This window comes from Delphinapterus leucas, chromosome 9 (genome assembly GCF_059928025.1).
Source record: "Delphinapterus leucas isolate spDelLeu-1000000601 "Yukka" chromosome 9, BTC_Dleu_Yukka2, whole genome shotgun sequence".
Taxonomy (NCBI): Eukaryota; Metazoa; Chordata; class Mammalia; order Artiodactyla; family Monodontidae; genus Delphinapterus; species Delphinapterus leucas.
The window spans coordinates 21,239,028-21,265,570 of record NC_143137.1 but is presented as its reverse complement, the minus strand read 5'-3'; the positions used below and the strand labels follow the sequence as shown (position 1 = coordinate 21,265,570).

Below are 26,543 nucleotides of genomic sequence, written 5' to 3'. Positions count from 1 at the left end.
CACCCTCTTTGAATTTCAATCCTTTTTCAAAGCATTATAATTTCGTTTCATAAATCCTCTCCTACTATGTATCTGTATGCAGCCTGATAGAAAATTTAAAATGTGGATGTGATTCATACTCCTAAAGTCAGCATGATAAAAAGGTATTATTGTTTAATATGGTTCCAGATAGTTAGGATAAATCTTTATTTAGAGGCTAAGCATAAGAAACTATTAATGTGAAGTTAGTTTGGATATAGAATCATTCTTTTGTTATTTGATGAAGGAAAATATTAGTTAACTAGAGTGTTTAAGGAAAAATGTTTTGATCACCTTTTATTAATAAAAAATCAGAGACTATAAAGTGATTAGTGTTTCAAGTCTTTAAATTTTCCTGCCTATTAAAGAGTAAGGCTTACAAGTAAATTGTATTTTTGCTTGGTTATTATGCACTGCTTCTGTGTCATCAGTTTATTTTATTAATTCTTATTTAGGAAATTGTAGAAATAATATATTCTTGAATTAAATTTTCTTTTAAATTCTTGATATGAGCTTGTTTTTTGGCATTCTTTGGCATCCTTTGGGGGGGGAGATTTAGTAAATTGAATATTTCTTTTGGGATTGTAATTAATTGAGATTTTTACTTTATAGCTGTTTAATCGATGAGGTAGCCTAGGTTTAGAAAAAAAATTATAAAACTTTAAATAGTCTCTTCCTGATGATTTTGAATCATAAAACCTGTTTGTGAATTTGAAATTTATGAACATTTGATAATATTTGTCATTCAAGTAATAACTTATTACTAAGAACCAAGAACAAAGAGCATAAACATTTATGTATATTATTTAATGGTTTCTGTGCATTCAGTACCAACATTGTTATCTGATTAGTAAAAGCCTTGGAAGTTATCATTTTTACCATCTGAAGTAAGCTTTGATAAATAGTTTTTCTGGTTCTTTTCTTGAAAGTTCAGGCTCTAGAACTAGGCCTGGTTTCATCTTTTAATATCTTTTATCTTCATGAAGTATATGCCTGATATATCGTATACGTTCATCTCTTTAATATCTTTCTGCTATATACTTTGTGACCTTTGGTGAGTTATTACGATTGACTAAGCTTCAGTTTTGCCATTTAATAGTGGACATAATAATGATACTAATGAATAGGGTTAGTACAGTGCTTAGTTATGCTTAGTATACTTAGTTAATGCTTAGCAAATGCTCACTTTACGTTAGTAATTATCACTTATTGTTTCCTACAGTAATAACTAACCAGATCTCTTCTTTTCATACCTTCTCTTGTGTTCCAGTAGTACCGTGAACAGGAAGCTATTCGCCTTTGCCTAAAACACTTCAGACAACATAACTATACAGAGGCCTTTGAATCACTGCAAAAGAAAACCAAGATTGCCCTGGAACATCCCATGTTAACAGATCTGCACGATAAATTGGTACTGAAGGGTGATTTTGATGCTTGTGAAGAATTGATTGAAAAAGCTGTAAATGGTATGTCATAAACATGTAAACTTAGATTGGTTATTAGGGTGATTTTAAGTATATACAAGAAGCAGGTGTTTTAAAAGAATATAGGTTTATGCCAGTTCTTAGTTTCTTTCTTTCTTTTTTCCCTCCCATCTCTTTACCCTGTAAAGGTGTTAGCTCTTTGAATTAAGGACTTATTTTATGTAAGACAGGTCCATAATGTAATAATGAGACTTGAAAAATAAGAAAGTAACATACTTGAACTCACATACCTAAATTTAAGTTGTCATCTTGGAAAACCATGCACTTACAAATGCTAACATTGATTAGTACTGAACCACTTAGAAAAAGTCTTTTAATGTTACCTTCAGTATCAGTGACCTATTCCTTTACATATTTTTGTTGGTAGCAGATTGTCATTTTTTTTAATAGTGTAATTTGAGGGTGAGGAGTGCTTGGATAAGTCAAAAAATTTTATTATTATACAGTTAATAATGAATGAGGAGATTTGTATTGGAAACATCGTCTGTGTGATGTGGATGCTACATAATTACTGATTTTCTTGGGTAGCCTGTATTCTGGCTCTGAAAGAAATGTGAATATTGGAACATAATATAATCTCCCAAAGTAATTGTTTTGGAGGATGACACCAATTGAATACTTAAGGTCTGGTATGTTTTGTTATTTAAAATAAGGAACTCTGTTGTTGCAGTATAGAGTAGCATCCTTTAAAAAAAACCTACACTTTCATAGTAACAAAGAACAGAGTAGGTGCTGTGGTATAATAAAAATTTGGTCTTTTCTCTTTCCTGGCACACAGCTCCTAAAACCCTTGGGATCTGCAGGGTGATGAGTGTCTTTTGTATGCTGAGATGACTGGTGGCTGGAGTCCCTAGATAGCTTCAGATCTCCAGAAAGATCAAACCATGTGATTAGAGGGCTGAAACTTTCAACCCCACCCCTGACCTCTGGGGAGAGGAGCAGGGTCAGAGATGGTGTTCAGTCACCTAAAACCATGTTTTAATCAATCATGCCTACATAATGGAACCTCTAAAAAAGCCCTAGAGCTTGACACACACACACACACACACACACACACACACACACACACACACACACACACACACACACACACACACACACACACACACACACACACTGTACCTTGCCCTACATCTTTCTTCCATTTGGCTGTTTCAGACTTGTATTCTTTATAATAGACCAGTGATAGTAAGTAAAGTGCTTTCCTGAAATCTGTGGTTACTCTAGCATTATCGAACCTGAGTGGGGGTTGTGGGAACCCCCAATTTATAGCTGGTAGGTCAGAAGTACCAGTGGCTTGGGATTTGCGATTGGCATCTGAAGTGGGAATAGTCTTGTGGAACTGAGCCCTTTAACTTGTGAGATCTGACACTGACTCCAGGTAGATAGTGTCAGAATTGAATTGATTCTCGGTTGGATACCAAGTTGGAGTCAGAGAATTGGAGAAATGGTTGGTGTAAGGAGAAGACCCACACATTTGGAGTAAGAAGCATTGTGAGTGAAAACAACTTAATGCTGAATTATGAAACTTGTGGAATGATACAAAGTTGTATAGAAATTCTGTTCTTTTTACGGAAAGAAAGAAAGAATAATAGACTTTCTCAGTGCTCTGTTTTCGTATATTTTAGTCTTATCACTATCATTTATTATTATTAGTTACTCATTTATCAGATATTGGTTGAATATTTTACAGCTAAACAGAACCAGTACTGCCTTCTTTGAGTTTATAAATTTAAAGTTAACTCAAAATGAATTGCTTGCAGCTCCATTGTGTTATAATAACAAACATGCCTCTCAGCCTTGTATATTGTTACTATTTATTTAATTGATGATGATACTTGCAAATAAATGATTACTACGTTTGAAATAGAATATACTTTGGAGTATACCGAAATGGAACATATATAATAATCTCTTACCAAACCATCAAAATGCCACTAATGAAAGTATGTGTGTGTGTGTGTGTGTGTGTGTGTATGTGTATGCCATTTCTGAGAATGAATTCTGTCTTTTTTAACTATAGGATGAAGAAGGCACAAGTAATTTTATGGTTTTTTTGTTTTGTTTTAAATCTTTAAGGCATTTAATATTTTGTTAAGGTAAAGTAAACAACAGAACCACCAGCAATTTTGTGTAATTAGTTAGCTAAAAACAGGTTTTAAAATTGTCTCTTTAGCAATATACTCATTTACGAGAAGCTGTTAGCATCATGTGCAACTCTGCTACTGCAGAGACTTAACTTATCCTTCTGACTCCAGGAAGAAACCAAGTTTAGGAAAATTGATAGTAACTATTCTTGAGACTTAACAGCCAAGTCATACTTTTTATACTCCTCACTGGCTTGGAACAGTGTTTAGTTAATAAACATTCCTTCCAGGGTTGTTCAGTTTGCTGCTGACTGCACTGATGATGATTTGTTGGACAAATAAGGAAGTAAACACTGCAAAGTTTTTTGGCTTCTGCTCTGTTAAAAACATAGAAGAGAAGGGTAAGAAGTTCCTGCCTGGTAAATAAGAAAGTCTAGGGAATCAGAAGCATCTTTCAAATTTCTTACAGTGGAGGAAACAAAAGCTACTTTTAGTGTATTTGGTATATTAGTATGCTCTTCTTCAAGTATGGTCTATATTTTAAGAAAGTGTTGGGCTATATTTATTTCTCTAATAGGCTTCCTATTTGCCTAGAAACATCCCTGCATTTACGTTTAATTTCATTAGAGGTGATGCCTGAACCAATCATTGCTACTTCCTCTTTGACAATGCCAGGGAAAAAAGGTAGAATCCAGTGATGATAGGCAAAAGTAATCACCCAGGAACAGAAAATACTTAAAGAAAACCTCCCTTTGCAGTGTTTATCTTATTTGTTAATGAAATAAAAGTTTGCTTTTGTGAGACAAGGGGGAGATAAAGTTTAAAGTTTAATAAAGTAGTCCTAAAGTTTAAACTTGAGGTCTTTATCTCTCTCCCTCCCTTCTTCCCTCTTCCCCTCCTCCTTTCTTTTTTCTCTACTCCACCCCACACTCCTGCCCACCCCCACCCCACCCTGTATCTCTTCCTTCCCATACCTTGGTTTATGCCATAATTGTTAATTATATGGTAGGCCTATTTCCCTCTCCTTAGAATTTTTTTGAGATCTCAAATCTTGTTGGAGTTACTTTTGTGGCAAGGTTTTTAACTACAAATTTAGTATTGTTAATAGATATCGGGCTATTTATATTCTGTTTCTTATTGAGGGAATATTGGTAGTTTGTGTCTTTTGAGGAATATGCCCATTTCATCTAAATTGATGAATTTACTGGCATAAAGTTGTTTATATTCCATTATTGTCCTTTATGTCATATCATGTTCTTGATATTGGTAATTTTTGTCTTTCATTTCTTGGTAGTCTGGCTAGAGATCTATCAGTTTTATTTTAAGAAAACAGCTCTTGGTTTCTTTGTTTTATCTTTTCTCTCTATTTCATTGATTTCTGTATCTTTTTTATTTCCTTTTTTCCACATACTTTGGTTTTAATTTGCTCTTCTTTTCCTAGCTTCTTAATATGAAAGCTGAAGCCATTAGAGATTCTTCTTTTCTAATGTAAGCATTTGGTGTTAAGAATTTCCCTTAAGCACTGCTTTAGTTGTATCTCACAAATTTTGCTATGTTGTTTTCATTTTCATTCAGTTTAAAATACAGTTGACCCTTAAACAGCGTGGGGGTTAGGGGCGCCAGCTCTCCCTCCCCTGTCCTACCGCTTGCACAGTTGAAAATCCACGTGTAACTGATTCCCCCAGAACTTAACTACTAGTAGCCTGCTGTTGACTGGAAGCCTTACCAATAACATGAACAGTCAATTAACACATATTTTATATGTTACATATATATACTGTATTCCGACAATAAAATAAAGAAAATGTTATTAAGAAAATCATAAGGAAGAGAAAACATTTACAGTGTGTACTATGTTTATTAATATCGTAAGTTTACATTATCTGTTTACAAGATAAATTGTCAGTACCTGTGTCAATATTGTCTTAGTGATACGAAACACTGTACGTATTATATGCATTACTAACACTAGACATCAAAGATGAAAGTTAATGTGGAAAAAGAAATTCATATTTGTTTACAGGTCTAACAATTCATGCATTGGTAATGAAGCAGCAGCAATATGATTGCTTTACGGTAGTCTAGTGTAATTGATACAATTGCTTCACAATAGCTTAGTCTTTATGCTAATGAATGAATTGTTATAAAATTTTTATGGCATACAGTATTAGTCATATTTATAATACAGTATTGGAAACATTGTTATATTTTCTAAAAACTATTTACCTCTGATGATAGGCTGATAGTTTCTCCAGTTGAGAGAGGGTGGGAGGGGGGCATACTGTACAGTAATGTAATTCTTTGAAAGCAAAGTTATAAAACAGTAGGAAAACCAACACATTATTAATTTTATATTAAATAGCACTCACCTTATGCCTGTATAAATATGGATAGAGCAGTACCTACATATTTTGTGCATTCATGACTTACCTCACCTTTTCTTAATTTTCTTGACATTTCTAGGCTGTGTGGTTCATCTGCGAGTTTTTTCAAACTGTTGAAAATCTCCAGAAAATTTTCTAATATATTTATTGGAAAAAACATCCACATATAGGTGGACATGTGCGGTTCCAACCTGTCTTGTTCAAGGGTCAGCTGTACTTAGGCATAATGACACATTTTTCTTTCCAACCCTGGTAACTTTTTCCCCCTTGTGTTTAATCTCTGCCAGGATCTTTAGAAAAAGATTGCCATGGCATAATTATAGTGGATAACCCTGTGTAGTTCATGATCCCAGAAGAAATGCTTTTTACATTTCATTGTTAAATATATTTTTGATCTGGGGTTTTGGGAGATTCTGTATCAGATTCCAAGATTCCTAAGAGTTTGTGTCATAAATGGATATTGGATTTTGCCACTTTTTCTCTATCTTTTGTGATATGATTTTCCTACCCTATTAATATATGAAATCATAGTAAATGATTTTCTAATGTTAAACCTCATATATACTTAACTTTGTTATGTATTTTTTAAAGTTATTTTGGGTTTAGATTGACTAATGTTTTGTTAGAATTCTTCCAACTATTTTTGTTAGTAAGGTTGACCTTGTACCTTTTCTTTCTCATATCTTCCTGTTCAGGTTTAGTATCATTATTAGGCTAATTTCACATAATGTGTTGAGGAGTTAACCTTTTCTTCCTATTTTCTGAATAAATGTAAGATGTGAATTATTTCTTTCTTAAATGCTTGGTTGAATTTACCATTGAGCTATCTGTGCTTGAGATTTGCTTGCAGGAATATTTTTAGCTTACCAATTCAGTTTCTTGAAACTTCGTAGGACTCTTCAGAGTTGTTTGGTTGGTTGATTGAGCTTTAACAAATTACACTTTTCTAGTAGTTTGTTTCAGTTTCATCTAAAATTTCAAGCTTATGGATGTGAAACTGTGCCTAATATCCCCTTATTATCTGTTTAATGTTTGTAGAATTACTTGAGATGTCTCTTTTTTTCATTCCTTATATTGGTTATTTATGAATTCTTTCTCCCTCCCTAATCCATTACTTTCTTTTTTTTTTTAATACATTTATTTTATTTATTTATTCTTGGCTGTGTTGGGTGTTCGTTGCAGTGAGCGGGGCTACTCTTTGTTGCGGTGCGCTGGCTTCTCATTGTGGTGGCTTCTCTTGTTGCAGAGCACGGGCTCTAGGCATGCGGGCTTCAGTAGTTGTGGCTCGCGGGCTCTAGAGCGCAGGCTCAGTAGTTGTGGCACATGCGCTTAGTTGCTCCGTGGCATGTGGGATCTTCCAGGACCAGGGATCGAACCCGTGCCCCCTGCATTGGCAGGCGGATTCTTAACCACTGCTCCACCAGGGAAGTCCCCCCAATCTATTGCCTTCACCATAAGCTTAGCAAGTTCAGTGATCTTTTGAGGGAACCAACTTCTGGTTTGTTGATTCTTTATGTTAACTTTTATGTCCTTGGCTTATGCTATTTATTTAATGTTGTCTTCTTTCCCTCTTTGAGATGAATATGCGTTTTATAATTTATTGAGATTGATGCTTAGCTTATTAATTTTCAGACTTTGTTATTTCCCCATATATGCATTTAAGGATATAAATTTCCTTCTTCTTCTTTTTCAGTTGTGCTATGAAGTGTTTTCATTTTTGTCCAGTTCAGTAATTTCATTAGGAAATGATATTGCTCTTTTGTGAGTCATAGTTATATAGAAATATAGTTTTTAATTTCCAAATACATAAAGATTTTCTGGCTCTTTTCCTCATTACTGATTTCTGGCATAAATGCATAGTGGTCAGAGTACATATTTTGTACTATTCCAATTCTTTGAAATTTGATAAGACTTACCATATGGCCCACTTTGTTCAATTTTTATAAACATATTAGGTACACTTGGACAGAAATCCAGTTCTTTAGTTGTTACTGCAGTGTTCTATATATGTCCAGTTGGTCCAGTTTGCTAATCATGTTGCATAAATCTGCTTTACCAATGTTTTCTGTCTGATTCTCTCAATTACTAAGAAAAATGTGTTAACACTTCCTACTATGATTATGGAATTGTCTCTTCTTATAATTCTGGCAGTTTTTGCTTCGTATATTTTGAAGCTATGTTTCTAGATGAATACAAATTTTAAATTCTTTTATTTTGAATGAAATCTTTTATCTTTAAGTGTGTTTTTATCTCTACTAATGTTGTTGCCTTAAGTTATAAATTGTCTTACATTAATGTCTGCTTTCGTTTGGTAAATATTTACATATCTTTTTCCATCTTTTAATTTCAAGCTTTCTGTATCCTTTTTTCAAAGAAGTATCTCTTGTAAATTTAGTTGTTTTTTAAAAACTCTGCCTTCTTTTGATTTGAACATTTATTTCATTTACATGATTGAATTACTGGTAAATATATGGGTTCAGACCTACCATTTTACTTAATATATTTTGTCATGTCCTTTATTTCTTGTTTTTGGTTGTTGTCTCTTACCTTTTTAAACTTTTTAATCTTTTCATTTTTTTATTTGGAAGTAACACACTCTGTATTTTATTTATGGTGAGTCCATAAATAACCACAAATATACATACTTAACAAAATTTATCAGTACAAGGACTTAGTGGACTTTGAACTCCCATCTACTTACCTTCCAACTCATATGCTGTTGTTTTTCTTTATTTTGATACCATATTCAGAGACCCTAGAAGATATTACTGTTCTTGTTTTATACAGTGTCCATTAATTTTACCCAAATATTTACTAAATTTTTTGCTCTTCACTACTATTTGAATCTTTGATTTTATACCTAAGATCATATTCCTTCTGCCTTAAGCACATCCTTTAGAATTTCTTCTAATGCAGATTAATTCTCTCAGTTTTTGTTTGCTTGAAAATTTGTCTCTTTTCTTGAAGGATATTTTCACTGGGTATAGAATTCTAGATTGACAATTATCTTCTCCAAATACATTTTTAATGTCATTTCGCTGTTAACCAGTTTCCATTGTTGCCAGTTTCAACTATTGCTCTTTTGAATGCAATCTCTGTTTTTGCCTATTGGCTGTTTAAATATTTAAATATATTAAACATATCTTTGTTTTAGATTATTTTGTAGTTCTATAAACAGGGCAACTCCAGTGTGGTGACACTGTCAATTAACTATTATGTATTTTTGTTTTCTTTCAGTTAGATGTATATCTTTTATCTTCTCATTTTAATTGCACATTTATGTTGAATTTTTCAACCCTCTCTAAATTCTTTCTCTCTTTTCCATTACTATATTGTTAGTAGTGTTTTCTTTCCTTCTTATTTTGGTCTTCATTTCTGTTATGTATTCATTTTGTTTTTCTTCCTCTTTTCCTTCAACTCTGACATTCATGTTTTATTTATCTTTGTTGTCATACCATATCTCTTTCAACTATTTATATCTGTTTTCTAACTGTATCTCTAATTTGTGCTCATCTTTTATAAAGAGAGTTTCTTACTTAGCTTTTATATTCATGGAAAAGTATTTGGCCATTTTCATCAATTACATGACTACATTTTTCTGTTGAATCAGATTCTTTTGCCACTTAAAATTTTTTTTCTTTTCCTTTTTATATTTTTATATAAATTCTGAGTTGGTTGTTTTTGAGTTTTATTAATCTTTGAATGAAATGAGTTTTTCCTGTTTTAAATAGGTTCTTAAGACTGTGTTCTAGAACAGCAAGATTTTTCCTTATGGTATTGCTTTTCTCTCGGGACACTTTCTTCTCAGCAGTACTCCTAATGCAAAATCTCTCTTTTTTTTTTTTCATCAGACTGCTTCCTGAAGGATGGCTTCTTTGCCTAATTCCTGTTCATTCGTGCCTTTGTGCTTTTTTTTGTTTTTTTAATTGGAGTATAGTTGCTTTACAATGTTGTTTTTGTTTCTGCTGTACAGCAAAGTGCATCAGCTATACATATACATATATCCTCTTTTTTGGATTTCCTTCCCATTTAGGTCATGCCTTTGTGCTTTTGTTTATGTTGTATTCCCTCCCCTGATTACTTTTCCTTTTTATCACCATTCACTTAAAACTCATTCTTCAAGTCTAGCTCTTTCAAGCTAGTTTTTAAAAATTATTTTTGCACCTCAGTTGCTCCTCCTTCTCTTAATTCCTATTTGCCTTTGTACCATATTTCTCATTTTGTGCATAAAAAATTATTAGTTTTTTGCCAGGTATAGTTCCAAATATTACTTCATTATTATAACTATTCATGTATTCAAAGGCCGATATGCCATCTACTCTAATAAGCACTATATATGAATTAATTCTTGTACCTGCTTTCTAGGTAAGTATTATTATTTCAATTTAATAAATGTCAGTGATTAAGTAATTTGCCTAAGACAGCATAGCTGGTAAGTGGCAGAGCTAAAATTTGAATCTATTCATCTTACCACCATGCTTTACCATCCAAGTAAATATTTACTGGTTCAGTTTCCCCAGTATTTATTGTTGTAACATAAATTGTTGTATTTCATGTATTTCTCTTTTCAGAATTTAATCAAACTGCTGAAATGCATAATTTTAAAAAAAAATCTCTTTTACCCAGCCATTATTATTCTTGAACTATAAAGACTTTTTTATGCTGTACCTGTAAGTGAATTTTTAGTTTTTTCTTTAAAAAAAAATCTCTGTGTTGGTGAAAAATCAGTTTGATAAAAGTTTCAATGTAGGCAGCAGTACTGTATTCTGTGCTGTTTTCTTTTTTAATCTTGGATGAGGCTTGAATATATTTTTTTTCTTTAAAAAAAATTATGTACTTTCACCATTAGAGACAAGAACAGCTTGTGCCTAATTAGGACTGTATGAAACGTGTTTAGTTATTATAGTCATAATCATAGGGGAAAAATGAGATGGTATTGGACCGGGAGCCTTTCAGTAGTTTGAAAATTCTTAGCAACTGGGTCTTAGTGTGATTTCTCCTAAGTCATATTTTCAGTTCTTTTGGATAGTTTTACTTTTGCCAGACACTTCTGATTTTCTGCTTTAGATTTTTGTCAAAAGTAGACATATAGAAATATTAGCAACTGCCTGAATTCTTAAAATACAGAAGTAATTTTTAAAAATAGTTCATAAACATTTAAATGCCTTACTTTTTTGCTTTTGAGACTTTTAAAACAGTGTTAAGAGGTGTTTTCATATTTTTGTAGATGAGAATGTCATTGTTTCAATAGAAAGCTCAGATTTTTTGCTGAATCATATAGAATATATGCAAGTAAGCATACCAAACAAAAGGCGGCCTTTCAAGAATTAGAAATATAAGGAACATGGCGAGATTATTTTGGCTGCAGAGGTGTCAGCTTTTCATTTGTTTTTAGGTCTTGAAAGGGAGTTCTTTAACATTAAAACAAGGAACTGAAAGCAATGTATTTTAAAAAAATCTTTACCCTGCTTTAATGTTTGTAGCATTTTTATTGATCACCTCAAGGATTTCAAGCTTATGACTGTTTGATTTTGAAAAATTTAATTTGTTCTATTAAAAAATAAAGTTTCTTTAGCACTTGAAATGACTGTTCACCAAGAAAACATTATATTACTACTTTTCTGTTTGAGAGCGTGAAAGAAGATTCTTAAGCATGTTATTTCATTGAAAATAGCTACTAAATATAACTTGCTCCAGATCTGATCTGGACTATTTATTGACAACCCAGTTTCCCTGGCAAGAGGCAATAAAATATGTATTGTAATAGATTAAATGAGGGTAATCTTTAATTTATCATGTTTCTCTGCAAAGTACAACATAGTTTTTTAAGTCATTTTTTATTTTGAGTGATTAGATGGTTTAATATTATAAAATGAAAGTATCAAGAAGTTAATTAAATAGAGTTGAATAGTAGTGTAGAGAGGTGTGAGAGGGCTGGAATTTATGTTTCTAGCTTTTGTGTCTTATGGTAAGCCAGGATTTCTCCAAAAGAGGTGTTTTGTTTTGTTTTTTGTTTTTATTTTGGTTTTTGGTAGAACAGCTAGCTTCTCAAACTAGCCATTTTGTTGTCTGGAACAACTTCCAGATGAATGAATACTTAAGGTGAGAAAGTGATCTGGAGTAGTGACAAACCAGTGTTCCAGAGAAGAAACGAAACATAAAAAGTAAACTTTAGCCACAGTTACCAGTATGTCTTTATTTAAGAGGGAGATTACATTTTTTCCTTTAAATTATAATTAACTATAATATATTTCAACTGTTTTAGTTTTATCCCTCTTCTATTATAATCAGTTTAATATTGCAGTAGAATGATCTGGTATGGTGAGTTATGTTTCCCAGTCTTCCTTTTGAATAGGTAAATTTTGCTGTCTATTGAAGTGCTGTTGAATAGGTAAATTTTGCTGTCTGTTATTATAGTGTGTAATCTTAGATTGTAATTTAAAAACTATTATTTGTGTGTTTGTATTTATTTACATGCATTCTATGAAGAGTTGAAAAGATTTTAGACTTTGGAATTGGGTTTTATACCTTTTGTTTAGAGTCTTTGGGCATGATATTAATTTCTCTGAACCTTGATTTTCTAATCTTTGCAGTAATTAATAATGACCATTGTGTAGATTTATTTTAAGGAGTAAATGAATTAACCTTTGTGATGTCTTGCACACAGTAAGTGTGCAATAAAAGTCAACTCTTTCTTCTTTGGTAAGATCTTTTTAGAGAGTTACTTCCAGATTTGATAATGCTATATTGAAATAATTTTCTTCAGGTTTTCTAATAGTCTCCAAGGAAAAGTAAGAGATATCAAAGAGAATTGTGTGAACTTTAGACTAGTGAAGAGAAAAGGAATTTACTTGAGACAGAAGGAGGCAAAAAGTTCGCCAAGCAATTTTTTTTTAATGTTTGCTTGACTACTGTACAAGATTGGTGTGACTTGTCAGGGTGCCATTATGTACTAGGAGTATGCTTTATTGGAGGTAGAAGTTTTATGTACAGTTTGTTGTAATGTAAGGAACTTAGTAAGATTAAGATGACTCAAAGGAAATGTCAACCATGTGGCTGGGAAAGTCCCTCCACCCCCTGCTCTTTTTTCCATTCTAAGCATTTATTATATACTGAGCATCTCTGATGTTATGCTGTTAACTGTCATTATTCAAGAGAGGATTAATTGTATCTAGTGTAAAATCATCATAATTTCTAATATTTTAAGTTTGGATTACTTAATGTTTAAATTTTGGAAGTAATTTCCTCTGCATGCTTGATCATAAATCCTTTGTGCATATTTAGCTCTCTTTGTCCTTGTTAAAACAAGCTAATGTCAGTGTACAAAGCACTGCTTGTAGAAACGTGAATGTGTCTAGTGACCTGTGAAGAAGAGACATTTCAGGGGTAACAAAGTATGTGAAAATGGTTTATATTGGTAATAACAATATGTTACGAAGTTTTTCCAAAGTTTAGAAAAGAATTCCACATATCTAGTTGTTTTGTGACCTTTCTTCCAGTAATAATAGAGTTCAATGCAAAAAAATTGGGAAAACAAAGAAGTACAAAGGCAAAAACCAAAACCAAAAATCACGATCATCCTAATCCTGCCAACCAAAGAAAATCACTTTTAACTTTTTGATGTATGTCAGTGTTTTTTCTTTTCATCTGTGTGTTTATGAAATGATTTTACAAAAATGGTATAATGTTTGAGAGTTTGCTTTTTTTACTTGAAAATTCCTGACAATATTTTCATAGGACAGTTGTGTTTGATAGAAGAGAAACTGTGAAGCTCTTGATGGGTAGAGTATTTGTAAGTTTTTCAGGTTAGTTAAGAGTGGGGATAGAAGGATTAGTTGAAGAAACAATTAGAGAATTTAATTTTACCTGCAGTGTTCAGAATGATTTTAAAGATCAGGAATGGGGTCATCCGTCAGATTATTTCCTGTGATTACTGCCTTAAGAGCTCTTAGAAGAATTTCCCCCAGTGGATTGTGATTTCTTTTTCAGAATAGTCACAGAAGACTTAAGGAGAAAGAGGAGATGGAGACTTTTCTAAGATGAACATAGGTGGGATCAGCCAGACACACACAGTTCGAGTAAATATATTGGTTCTAACAGTGGTGGGACCCTAGTATGCCACAGTGTGGAAGGAACCTCAGGCCCTGTCCAACTCTTAAACACCAGTTTTGCAGATGAGGAACTTGTTTGACTTATCAAAAGTCGTGTAACTAACTAGTATGGGACACTTTAGTAATATGGCAATTGGGCACTATTAAAAAGTATGAAATTTATTACTTTTCTAATTGTCTCTATTTTTGCTTTGTATTTTTCATGTCTTGAGTTTTCTTATCTCCCTCAGTTTTCTACCCATCTCCATATACTCCCATCTTTACTTTTTTCTCTCTCTCCTCTTCAGTTAGCCATTATGTGGAATTAATATTTTAAAGTCATTGTTTATATTGATTAATTTTATCTTCTCTGTTTAAGGTTTTTAAAAAGGATCATTTAACTTTTATGTGCCTTTCACAAAATGGAATAAAATTTAATTACGGTGTTTTACTTCTATATAATACTAAATTTATGATTAATATTTTATTATCATCTTATCATTGCTATTAATAGGAGCCCCACAACATTTTATCTGAAAAAAGAAAAGATTTCCAGCTCTTGTAATGGGAAACCAGTATTGGCCAGAGTAGGCTGGATGGGGCAAGAATTGTCAGAAAAGCCCATGGGGGAGTAGGTGATATGATAGAAACACCCTCACTAAAATAAGTTGTGAATCCACTTGTTCCCCCTTACTTTAACAATTAAAACATAAATGCTAATTTGTGAGTGCTAATTTAAGAGGAGAGAACTTTCTTTTTTGCAAGAATTTTTTAAAGTCCCACGGGCAAAGAAAAAAGAAACTAGATGAGTTTATGGGATAGAGGTTTTCAGTTAAAGCCATCTGGAAAGACTTGAAAGCTGAAGGGTGTGGTTACCACTGAGTTTCATAATTACCCAGAAAAGAAAGAGATTAGGGAGGTTTTTGTAAATTACGCAGTCTCTGGCAAGTATACAAGTCACAGAGAACAGACAGTTTTACTTATAAATTCTTTGGAAAAGTATTTGCTTTCAGTGGCTAAATGAAGCAAAAGGGAATCCTTTATTCAGATTGAAATCAGAGTCAAATGACAGAATTATAGTAAGGGTAACTCTATAAATTATAATCTGTTTGGGTTCATGTCAAAGAAAACCCTAGTTTAAAAAGTAAGGAAATGTTATTTTATCATATAACAAGAAGTCCAGAGATAAGGTAAATTTCATGGTTAGTCAATTCAGTGACCCAGTTTCTTAATCTCTCTCTGCCCTGTCATCATTATAGAGTTGATTTCATTATCAGACCTCTACAAATGGGCTATAGCAGGAATGTACATTTTCATACAGATTCTGAACATTTCCAGAGGAACAAAAGTACTTTCTTCTTCTCTGTAGAGTCATTTAAAAGTAAGGAAACATTTCCTTGAAGGCCCCCCCCACCCCACCCCCACCAGAGATCCTCATGTTTCATTAGCCAGAATTGGGTTTCATACCATTCTTAAACTAATCTTTGTTGAGGGGCACAGGATTAGGACTTGATGATAATTTGGGGTAGAATGGATATATGTGGGGAGTTCAGTCCCCATGACCATAGTAGTACCTAGTGTAACAACTAGTTACTGTACTGTAACAACTCCTCTTAAGAAGGAGATTTAGAATTTATTAATGAAGTAAGTAAAGCATAGTGAAACATGAGTCCCAGCCCCACCACTCAAGAGCTGTGTGATTTGGGTTAAATTCATTAATTTCTCTAAATATGCATTTCCACATCTGTAAAATGAAGATGATAATGCCCAATTCATAAGGCTGTTTTTTAGAATTAAATCAGATAAGATAGCACAGATTCTAACATTTAGTATTCAATAAATATACTATTACTATTACTGGTGCTTTTATCTCTATGTAGTTTTGTACTCAAAGAAAACTCTAAAAATGGTATTTTCACTTTAAAGGATTAGTTGTTTTTTTTCCTGAAAATACAAGGGCCTAGACCAAAGTTGTTGGAGCTCCCATTTCCTTCTCTAGCTTTTTTGTATAGTAGTACAAAAATGGGGGAAACTTAGTAAGCTTAGTATGAGCTGCCACTAAAACAATTCGTTTACATGGTTGTGTCAACTAATACTTTGCTATTTATATTTGAGGTAGCATAAAAACTGAACTGACACATATTTTATGAAAATGTGCTATTGTATTAGTGACATATTAGTAATTTTCTTTAATGTAGGCTTCTACATTTTGGTCTTTTTTGCTGTAATAAAAAGTGTAAGCTGTTAGGGTGTAATTCTCTCTTTCTTTGATATTTGCAGATGGCTTGTTCAATCAGTATATCAGTCAACAGGAATATAAGCCACGATGGAGTCAAATCATTCCCAAAAGCACCAAAGGTAAGTCCTACCTTCTAGGTTGTGGGTGCTTTTTCTTTAATGTCCCAGTTTCATGTATCCGAAGGTAGCTCAAGTTTCACTGTACCCTATTAACGAAAAGCAGGTGTTTAAAACAAGACATAGGTTCCTCAACTAGATGGCAGAGGAAGTTTATTATATTAAATTTTTCTTTTAAACCTTTTTGTTTTATTGCTATAACAGAAGGTTGGGCATTTTTTACACAGAATACCATCATAAACTGCTTTTATAGAGACACTATAAAATTATAGGCTATTGTGTTGTAATCCCAAACGTGTCCCTGAAAAACCTTAAGTTCTGCAGAATTGCTCACAAAAGCTAATGGGGCTTATGAGAGAAGTAGAAATGGGACATACCATTCTAAATCTGTGGAACTTTATAATCAGATACTAATAATAAAAACTAATGATAAAAACTAATAATATAACCAGATACTAATAATAAAAAATAACAATTCTAATAAAAATAAATACTAGTACAGTTAAATATAGGCATTTATATTGAGCATCACAGTGATTTTGGAGCTTTAAGCCCTAGGGCTCATGCTTCTTTCCTTGAGCTATAGACCCTCAAGCTGAAGACCACCTCCTGTGGTCTTCATACATTGCTAAAGCCTTCATTTTAAGTGTGAGAAAGCTTTCCTCAAATAGTGTTAAACATTAATATACTGGAGAAAATTGCTTATGAACCTCCATGATTTCTGAGTTATATAAGCATCATTTTCCTGCTTTATCAGTCATATATGAGGTAATTTTCTTCAGAAGTGCATGTTGTAGCAGACTATTATATTTGAAAACTAATGGATTAAATATATAAAATGCAAACATACTGACAATCTGTTCTTTTTTTTAATGATCAAATATCTGTCTTCTTTATTTTTTATTTATTTTAAATTTTTATTTTACTTATTTTTGGCTGCGTTGGGTCTTGCCGCGCGCGGGCTTTCTCTAGTTACGGCAAGTGGGGGCTCCTCTTTGTTGCAGTGCGCGGGCTTCTCATTGCGGTGGCTTCTCTCGTTGTGCAGCATGGGCTCTAGGAGTGCGGGCTTCAGTAGTTGCGGCGCATGGGCTCAGTAGTTGTGGCTTGCGGGCTCTACAGCGCAGCAGGCTCAGCAGTTGTGGCACATGGGCTTAGTTGCTCTGCGGCACGTGGGATCTTCCCAGACCAGGGCTCGAACCCGTGTCGCCCGCATTGGCAGCTGGATTCTTAACCACTGCACCACCACAAGGGAGGCCCTATTTTTTAAATTTATTTATTTTTTTTGGCTGCATTGGGTCTTCATTGCTGCATGCGGGCTTTCTCTAGTTGCAGTGAGCAGGGGCTACGCTTTGTTGCAGTGCACGGGCTTCTCATTGCGGTAGCTTCTCGTTGCAGCGCATGGGCTCTAGGCGCTCAGGCTTCAGTAGTTGCAGCATGCGGCCCCTAGAGCACACGGGCTTAAGTAGTTGTGGCACACGGGCTTCAGTAGTTGTGGCGCACGGGCTTAGTTGCTCCGTGGCATGTGGGATCTTCCCAGACCAGGGATTGAACCCGTGTCCCCCTGCATTGGCAGGCAGATTCTTAACCACTGTGCCACCAGGGAATTCCCTCTTAATCTGTTCTTGAAGGTGGTAATACTGACTTTACTAATTGGGGGAAGAAGGGAAAAAAGGGTGAAACTTCAACAATAATGAGCTATAAATTCTAAACCTAGCTATTAAAAAGGAGAAAGAATTTGCAGGAAACTTTTGAATGATTAGGGCTTGAATACGGCTTCAGTTTTGCATCTTATTTATAATATACAAGAACTGGTATTTCAGTCTTTTTCATAATACCCCTGTGGAATTAGTAAAAATTTGGATGTTCCCGGCACTTCACTGGCAGTCCAGTGGTTAAGACTCTGGGTTCCCAGTGCAGGGGGCATGGGTTTGATCCCTGGCTGGGGAACTAAGATCCCGCATGCCACATGGCGTGGCCAAAAAATACATAAATAAAAAATAAAAATAAAAATGCCCTTTACCTAAAAAACACAATTAAAAAAAAATTGGATGTTCCCTATTTTACATAGGAGAAAGCTGATACAGGGAAAGTTATTACCTAAAGTAATGTATTTCAGTTAATGGGAGAGTTACAAAGAAAACCTCAGGTTTTCTGGTTTACATCAAGTAAGGCATTAGAATCCTGTAACCTTTTGAACCATTGAAATTAAGTTATATATAAAAGATCTGATATAAAATAAGATAAATATAAGTTAAACAATAGTTTTTTTCTTCAGAGGTTTAAAATTTTCACTGATTATATTTAAACCTGCCTATTAAGCTTTGTGATGTAAATAAGAATCAAAGGGAAGCAAATCTTACATTTTGTCAGACAGTACTACTCAAATAAAATAGTTGGTAGATTATGTGGGAGATGATTTTTGAAATATTGGCACAAAATTAATACAGTGATGAATTTATCATTAATGTAAAACTTGATAGCATCTTAGTTTTCAGTAGCTGGTTTTATGAACTTTAAAACTGCTCATTATACTAATAAACCATGCCTGGAGTTATAGACCTGTGATCTAGTTCTGTGATTGTTTTCCATCTTCACTTTGTCACTTCACTAGTTTAGAGATTTTACATTTTTGTGGAATATCCTGTGTCTTTGCTGATTTATGGCATTGGTCCTAAATAAGTTGAAAATAGCTTCCAGTTGCATTAAGAGCCTGAAAGCAATTAGAAAAAAAGAGCAAGATAATTATTATAAACTTAGTTATGTCATATTATGTCTCTTACGAGTCCTCTTATTCTTAATATTGAAAGAATAAGTGTGTGTTATTCTCACTACTCATTACAGACTTATGAATGAAGTTACTCTGGATATGCAGTTGTTCTGTGGTATTTCTTTAAAGAAAATATTGTTTCTACTTCAGGTGATGGAGAAGATAACCGACCAGGAATGAGAGGAGGCCATCAGATGGTTATTGATGTTCAAACAGGTGAGGACTACTTGGAATGGAAAGCAAATTCTTTAAAAAAATTATACATTTAAATATCAGGTAGTCATAAATGTACTTCTTTCCATTCCTTACCAAGTTAAATGTCATTGGCCATAACCAAGTAGCAAAGAAAATTGCCATTATCTACAGGTAATAACCTAAACTAGGCAATGGCACGTCAGGGAGGGGAGGCTGCTGCACAAAGGAAATTAGATAACCTAAAAGAAATGTAACGTGCAGCCCTTTAGAGGTGTGTGTGTGTGTGTGTGTGTGTGTGTGTGTGTAGTTTTATATGTGTTTGATTTCCATAGTATACTGTGGAGTATTTCTGGATTTTTAGTGCATTTATATTTTAATGCCGTAATATGGGAATTGTTGCAGTAAAAGAGAATTAAGATATATTTTAGAGGGAGAGAATATAAAATTAAGTAGCCTAAGTGTTGGTAGATGCATAAATTGCTAAACACTGTCCACAAGCCTATAAATAATTTGTTTTAGTCTTCTTTTTAATTTTATTCTGCAACTTGGTACTGAAAATTTTGCTTAGGTTTCTACAGCCTAGAACAGCTTAAATACCATTATATTTAGAGGTTAATGCTAAAATTATAATAGGTTTCAAACTACCATCTTGAAAAGCAAATAATACCAAGAATTTTGTATAATTTTATTTTGTTATTTGGTTTTAGAAAACTTTACCACATACAATGCCAGTATCCACCCAAATAATATTTTACTTTTTCCAAGGGTAATAAAAACTCTGTTCTATTATTGTATTATGCTGACAATAGTGCTTCAGGAATAAGGTTTTTTTGACTCATTATAATTACTAAGATTATTGCAATGCAGATAATAATCATCTAGGCATTAATGTATTTTCACAAATGTTTTATAAATAAAAGGAGGAATTATAATATTTACAATTAACTGCTAAATTTGTGTAGTAACCTGTGAGTTTGTTTGGGAGTATTATTAGGGTCTCTTTGGAAAAGTTTCATTTTGAGGCATAGGAATTTGCTTTCCTTATCTTGGCCCCTCTTCCCAGACCCCTTCCTTCCCACAAAAATAGGCTTGACTCAGCTGTAGAGTCCTAAGCATCTTTTTTTCTACCTGAGAGTTCAGTAAATATGCACATGCTTATTTCTCAAAGAACCAGATCTATACAGAAATTGGTTTTTTTAATCCAAAATTAAATACGGTATAAAAAAAGAGTTGAAAATTTGTGTTTAGATTGTCCACAGTAGCTTTTCTCCTCTTTTGAACATACAGTGGAATTTATAATGCTGTTCTTCTTCTTCTCAGTCATGATGAAAATATTATTAAATTCTTTTTTTTAATTGCTAATAAAATACTAGAAAAGAGTGTTGAAAAGCTACTTTAATTTTCTAGACAAAATGCTGTTTTCCTTAAATGCGAAAGTAATGTGGTTTACTTTAACATTTAAAGTTCACCTTATCAGGGAGCAGAAGGAATTTTCATAGTGCTTACTGTGTTGCTTATTATGGAATATGGACTGTATAAAATAGGTAAAATAAATGTGTAAGAAAAGAGGAAGTTTTTCTCTTTTTTTGTAATCCATGATATTTGAGAATGGAAAATGAGAAGATTCAAATGATAGGCAAATATCCTGACAGAACTTTGTGTGAGCAGAGTCATTGACGATTAAATGCTGACTTTTCAGGTCAGAGATCCTTTAAGTAAAATACTTACAGCATATAGTGATAAAGGTCCACATATTTTTCTGTAATATCTTGGTTTTATGCATTAAGGGCAGGGTTTCAGCAGACTCAAGGTCCTTATCCCCATTCCCTTTAAAAAAATATTTCAAGGAGAGGAAAAGTGTTGTTTCAGTATTTACTTGGTTTGCTTTAGAAACAATAATTATAAGAAAGCAATGACTTAAAGTAAGTCATTGTAAATAAGAATGACTTATTATAGGCATGGGATATATTCCAGATGGAATCATTAAAGGCATAATCTCTCATAGTTTCTGAGGCTTTATTATAGGTTGACAAAGGTCTACAATGAAAAATTGATCAGTATCCATACTTCTGTATGAGCACTAGTTGATAAAAATGTAATAAAAGTACTTTGTGAATATATTTTTAAGCAAATATTTCTACTATAGGAAATTTAGGGACTTAGCCATCAATAGAGGGATTATTATTTAGAGCCATTTTGTGTCTGTTTCAGTGCTTTTTTCCCACCCCACCCCCCAAACTTTCTGAATGCTGGGTCAAGCTTTATTTAGGTCCATGTGTGATGATTAAATGAGATTTTGAGCCTTTAACAGGAACCAAAGTCTGGTAAAACTAAATAATCATGATAGTTAATATCATGATAGTTAATATAAAGTTGTCCATAACTCAAGTGAGCTTGATGGTCAGTATGTTACCATTACCACTTATAGTGTGGAAACAGTACTATGTGAACGGTGAAGTTGAAGGGGTTTAACCACATTCAGATGATCCTTTATATGAGTAATAGGGAGTATGAGTTATAGGGATGGTGTGTAAAACATATTGGTATGGAATTCTTTATAAATATATATAAATGAACTGGTGATGCAATTAGGGTTGGGATCCAGATTGAGATAGAGGAGAAATGCAGCTTCTGAGGATTCAGGTGTCTGGAAGCAGAGAGAAATGTAAGGAAAGATGCCCTAGGAGTCAACCAAGTCAGAAAAAGCTTTGAACTTTCATAAGACTCTAGAATAGTGGTTTAGGTTAAGTTTAAACACGTGTCTGGTTGTGAGGGTGGGTAATCCAGGAATCTGATATATCAAGAGAAAACAAAAGGAATTTTTAAAATGCCATTCAAAAGTCTAGTAACTGCCATACCCTGGCATTCCGACTCTTTTGTTTCAGTTAACCATTGCTATCTATATTCCTTTCTATCACCATGCTCTATCCTTTTTAGTATTTCCTTGTTCTTAGATGAGGCTTCATGAGTGGGCTTTAAGGAGGCCCATAATACTCTTGAAATGGTATGTAATATTTTTGTCTGCCTTTGTGGAGTTTATTGGGAAGATTCATTACCTATATATTTTTTAAAGGGTTAAATATTTCTATTAAGTTTTGACATTACATGGTAAGTAAATACTGCTGGTATTCATATAAAATTTCAAATGAAATTCCTTGCTCTGTGTAAGTGGTATTCATTGTTGAAATAATAGTGTTTCCAAAGTAAACTCTTGACCACCTTTCCTCTACTCTTGTTTTTTTCCCAGATTATTTGTTGCTAGATATAAGGTGGGTGAGGAAGAGAGTAAAGGTGATAAAGTCAGAGAGGTAGTGAGGGGCAGTTGTATTGAGTTCTTTTGTAAGAACTTTAACCTTTACTCATAGTGAGATGATTAAAGGAAAATATTGTTGGGTTTTGAGAAATGTTACTGACTTTGCATTTTAACAAAAAACAAATTGGGTGAAGGGCAGAAGCAGAGCGACCTTTAACGAGGCAGTTCCTTACCAGAGAAGTGATGATAGCATTGGCTTTTACTAGAGTGGTGATCACAGTGTTGAGAATTGGTCAGATTTGGGATGTATTTTGAAGATGTCACATACAGCTGACAGGATTTACTGATGGATTGGCTATGAGGTGTGAGTGAAACGAGTAATGAATGACTCAAGGTTTTGACCTGAGTAGTTGGGAAAATAGTATAGCCTTTCCCTAAGATGGGTAAAACAAGTGGATTAAATATGGTGGGTTGTTCAGCAACTTGTTTTTAGACAGGTTGAGATGCCAGTTAGACATTCAAGTATATAGATACGTCAAGTAAGCGGTTAGATATATTGTTTGGGGTTCAGGAAGACAGGTCCAGGCAGAATAATCATTTCCCTTTCTGTATTTACATAGCACTTTGTTCATACTATTATTTTTACTATAATGATTTCCAAATTGTTTTAGAGTTGCTTGTGTAGGTGTTATGTATCCCATTCCTCTCTATTCAGCTTTCTCCTTTCTACCTCCCATCCCCAATATTCTTATTGACAGGGGAAAAACAAGAATCTTGCATTATTTATTTTTATGGCCGCAAAGCCTGGTATGGAGTAAGTGTGTACTGAATATTTGTTGAACTGAATCAAAATTTTAAAATCCATTTTCCTTCGAGTTGAAAGAAAAATATTTACTTGGAAACTACACTCTGATATTGCTTTAAACCTTGATGACTGGATTGTGTCATGATGTCATTTGTTGTAATATGCTAATATTTTTCTGAGGTGAATTTATGTTATTGGTTATACTCTAATATATTTAAATTTTCTGGTGATTCTGTTTGTTCTTTTCTAGTATATAGACTATATTTCCTTAAAGCTGTAGTTCTTATTACCTTGGAATCTAGGTAGAAAAAGGTTATGTAGACTTTGCATTTTTTTAGGGTAACAGTTGGTGCTTTCTGAATTTAATTTGGGTGTAGGAGCAGAATCTGGGATATCTTTGGGATTTTTTTCTCTAGAAATTCTGCTTCTATTGTAAAATTATTAATAGCATAATTTACCAAGGTGGTTTCATATACTTTTATTTTATCATTTATGTACCAGAGTCTTATAACTGCTATCATCAGGTTGATTTTAATTATCTTCAAAGTTGTATTTCTTGTTAAGTCTCTGAAAGAACCTTTTCTAGTCCAGGCTTACTGATATAACAATTAAATATAGTGGTTGGAGGTTGAGTGTGTGGGAAGGAAGTGTGTGTGTATGAGAGAGAGAGAGAGAGACATACCTGGATTTCAGTCCTGACTTTACCACCGACTTTTTGTTTGATCTTGAATGAGTTATAATGACAATAAAAACAGGAATAATAAATTAAGTTGCTGTGAGAGTTAAATGAAATAATGTCTTATATGTAAGTATCAATATATATTATTTATATAATATGTATTTTTATATGCAACATATTTATCTACAAATATATACTGATTAGTTCTGCTGAGAGAATTTGATGTAAATTTAGAGATCTTTCTTTTGTGTTTGTTTTTTTGACAGAATCTCACAGTGGAAATATTTTTAAACAATTTAAAAATTTTTGAAAAGCAATTTAAAACAACATGAAAAGCAGTGCTGTGTTGAGGGAAAAAATATCTCACTCATAATTCCACGTTCTAACTAACCAATAGTATTTTGGTATAATTGTTTCATCTTTTGTATATATTGCCCTTATTGATGTTTTAGAAAGGAAAGGATAAATATACTTTTAGATTTTTAGGAAAAAATATTAAAATTCCTTTTAAGAACTTTTTTATTAAGGATTAGGTTAATTTAGTAGTAGAGTGACTTTCCCCAAGTAGAATTTGAAGAAACTAGAAGTTCTTTCTTTATAAGGTTGGTGCCTAAGTAGTGAAATACAGTTTAGAGAAGCCCAGTCCTTATTTTAAATATGCAATTTGAAGGTTTCCTAAGCAAGGGCTCTTAATCTGTTGAAGTTATATACAAATTTTCTTTGTATGTACATTTTTCTGGAAGAGAATCCATGAATTCAGATCATCAACGAGTTAAGAACATCTTCACTAGACTAAAACTTTTTATTTTTAACCTGAGGAGTAATAATATTTATTAAATACCTACTACATGTAGAGGTTGCGATTAGCACTTTTATATGTTCATACGTTTCATTTACAGCTGAAAAGGTAGATACCTTCATTTTACAGAATAGGTCGTGCTGTGTCCAGGGCTGTGGAGCTGGGATTTGAACACAGGTCTGTAGGACTGTCTGGCTCCAAAGCCCATGTTTTTGCTGCTGTTACTATAGTGGTTCTTAGTTTCCTAATGTGGAAGATACAGTGAAAATCTCAGGTATGATAGGTGAAAACAGAAAATACAGTAGATTGTGAGGGCTAAGTCCTGAGACCTCAGCAAATTTTAAATACATAAATACTAATAAAGCATATCACTTCACTTATAAAATACCATAAAGTGAAATTGAAAAACATAGTTGATTCCTTTACATCCTTATTAAAAGCTATTGCAGATATAAAGAGTGAGGAACAATAGCTGACCTAATAATTGCTAACATTTATTGAGTGCTTCCAATGTGCCAGGTATTTCACTAGACTGAAACTTCATAGAGCTCATTTCAGCTTCTTTTAAAGTGACTTGTATTTCGAAGCAATTATTGCTTCCCAGTGTTTCATTTATCTTGTTTTCTTAAATATTAAAAATTAATAGTCCCTGAATTTTCTTTTCCTTTTTCAGTCTGTAGATATTTTTTTCATTTTGCTACAGCTGTAAGGATAGACTCACCATTTTAAAAAGTACATGGTGGCATAAATTTTACTCTGATTTTTCAAAGCTTTCTTCTATCCTAAGTGAATTCTATTATTCTTACCAGAGAAGAATGTAGTATTGTATTGAATGTAGTAGAGAAGGAATGTAGTATTTTGTCCTACTTGGGAGTGTATGTCAATTTTATTGATTTATTCCTATACCTGGCATTTCTCTACTTAGGTTATTCAACTCTGAATTGGGTTTCAACTCTGGGTAAAATAAGGCAAAAAGAGAAAAAGGCATGTCTGTTTTGCTTCAGTGTAGAAGTCTGTCTAGATGAAAACTTAAAATATCCATGGTACCAGGCAATTCTTTGTTCAACTCTCATTGAATTTTAAGAACCTACGGTACCAGCCTTTTTCTGTCTCTCAAGCAGAATAGGTAGTAAGATTTCGGCAAAATCCCAGTGTTTGGTATCTATAAAAGAAGTTGCTTGTCACTTGAAAGAACCGTTCTGTGGAAATCTGAACCTCTCTGACTGTACCAATTATATGTAACGTGCTTTCTTTTTTTTTTTTAATGCCACATAATGGTTTTTCTTGATATTCTTTAAAGAAGCTATTGAAGAAAGTAGGTAAACATGGGTTTTAGTTTTTAAATACAAATATATTCATATGGTTGTATTTCTGTAGCTACGTATGACACGAATTTTTTTCTTTCACACAGTTATCAGAAAGGAATTCTCAAATATAGCCCTAATACAAAGTATATTGTCATAGGCAGAAAATATAACCTTTTAGCAGGGAAATTACAACCATATGTTGAATTCACCCAAAAGATCAGTCTCTAGTTTTGTAATCATAGCCTTATGTAAGAAATATAGCTCTCGGGACTTCCCTGGTGGCACAGTAGTTAAGAATACGCCTGCCAATACAGGGGACA

At 33.2% G+C, this 26,543-nt stretch overlaps 1 protein-coding gene across 2 annotated transcripts in view; it reads left to right on the top strand.

Annotated features, from left to right (window-relative positions):
- Positions 1 to 26,543, top strand: part of MKLN1 (muskelin 1) — a 184,536-nt gene that overhangs the window by 78,197 nt on the left and 79,796 nt on the right. For both annotated transcript variants that reach the window (XR_016394281.1, XM_022580889.2), the window contains exons 6-8: positions 1,292 to 1,484; positions 16,344 to 16,421; positions 19,336 to 19,401. Coding sequence is in view for 1 of the 2 variants with exons in the window: in XM_022580889.2 (XP_022436597.1) it covers positions 1,292 to 1,484; positions 16,344 to 16,421; positions 19,336 to 19,401 (337 nt within the window). In the remaining variant the exon portion in view is untranslated. The remainder of the gene's footprint in view (positions 1 to 1,291; positions 1,485 to 16,343; positions 16,422 to 19,335; positions 19,402 to 26,543) is intronic.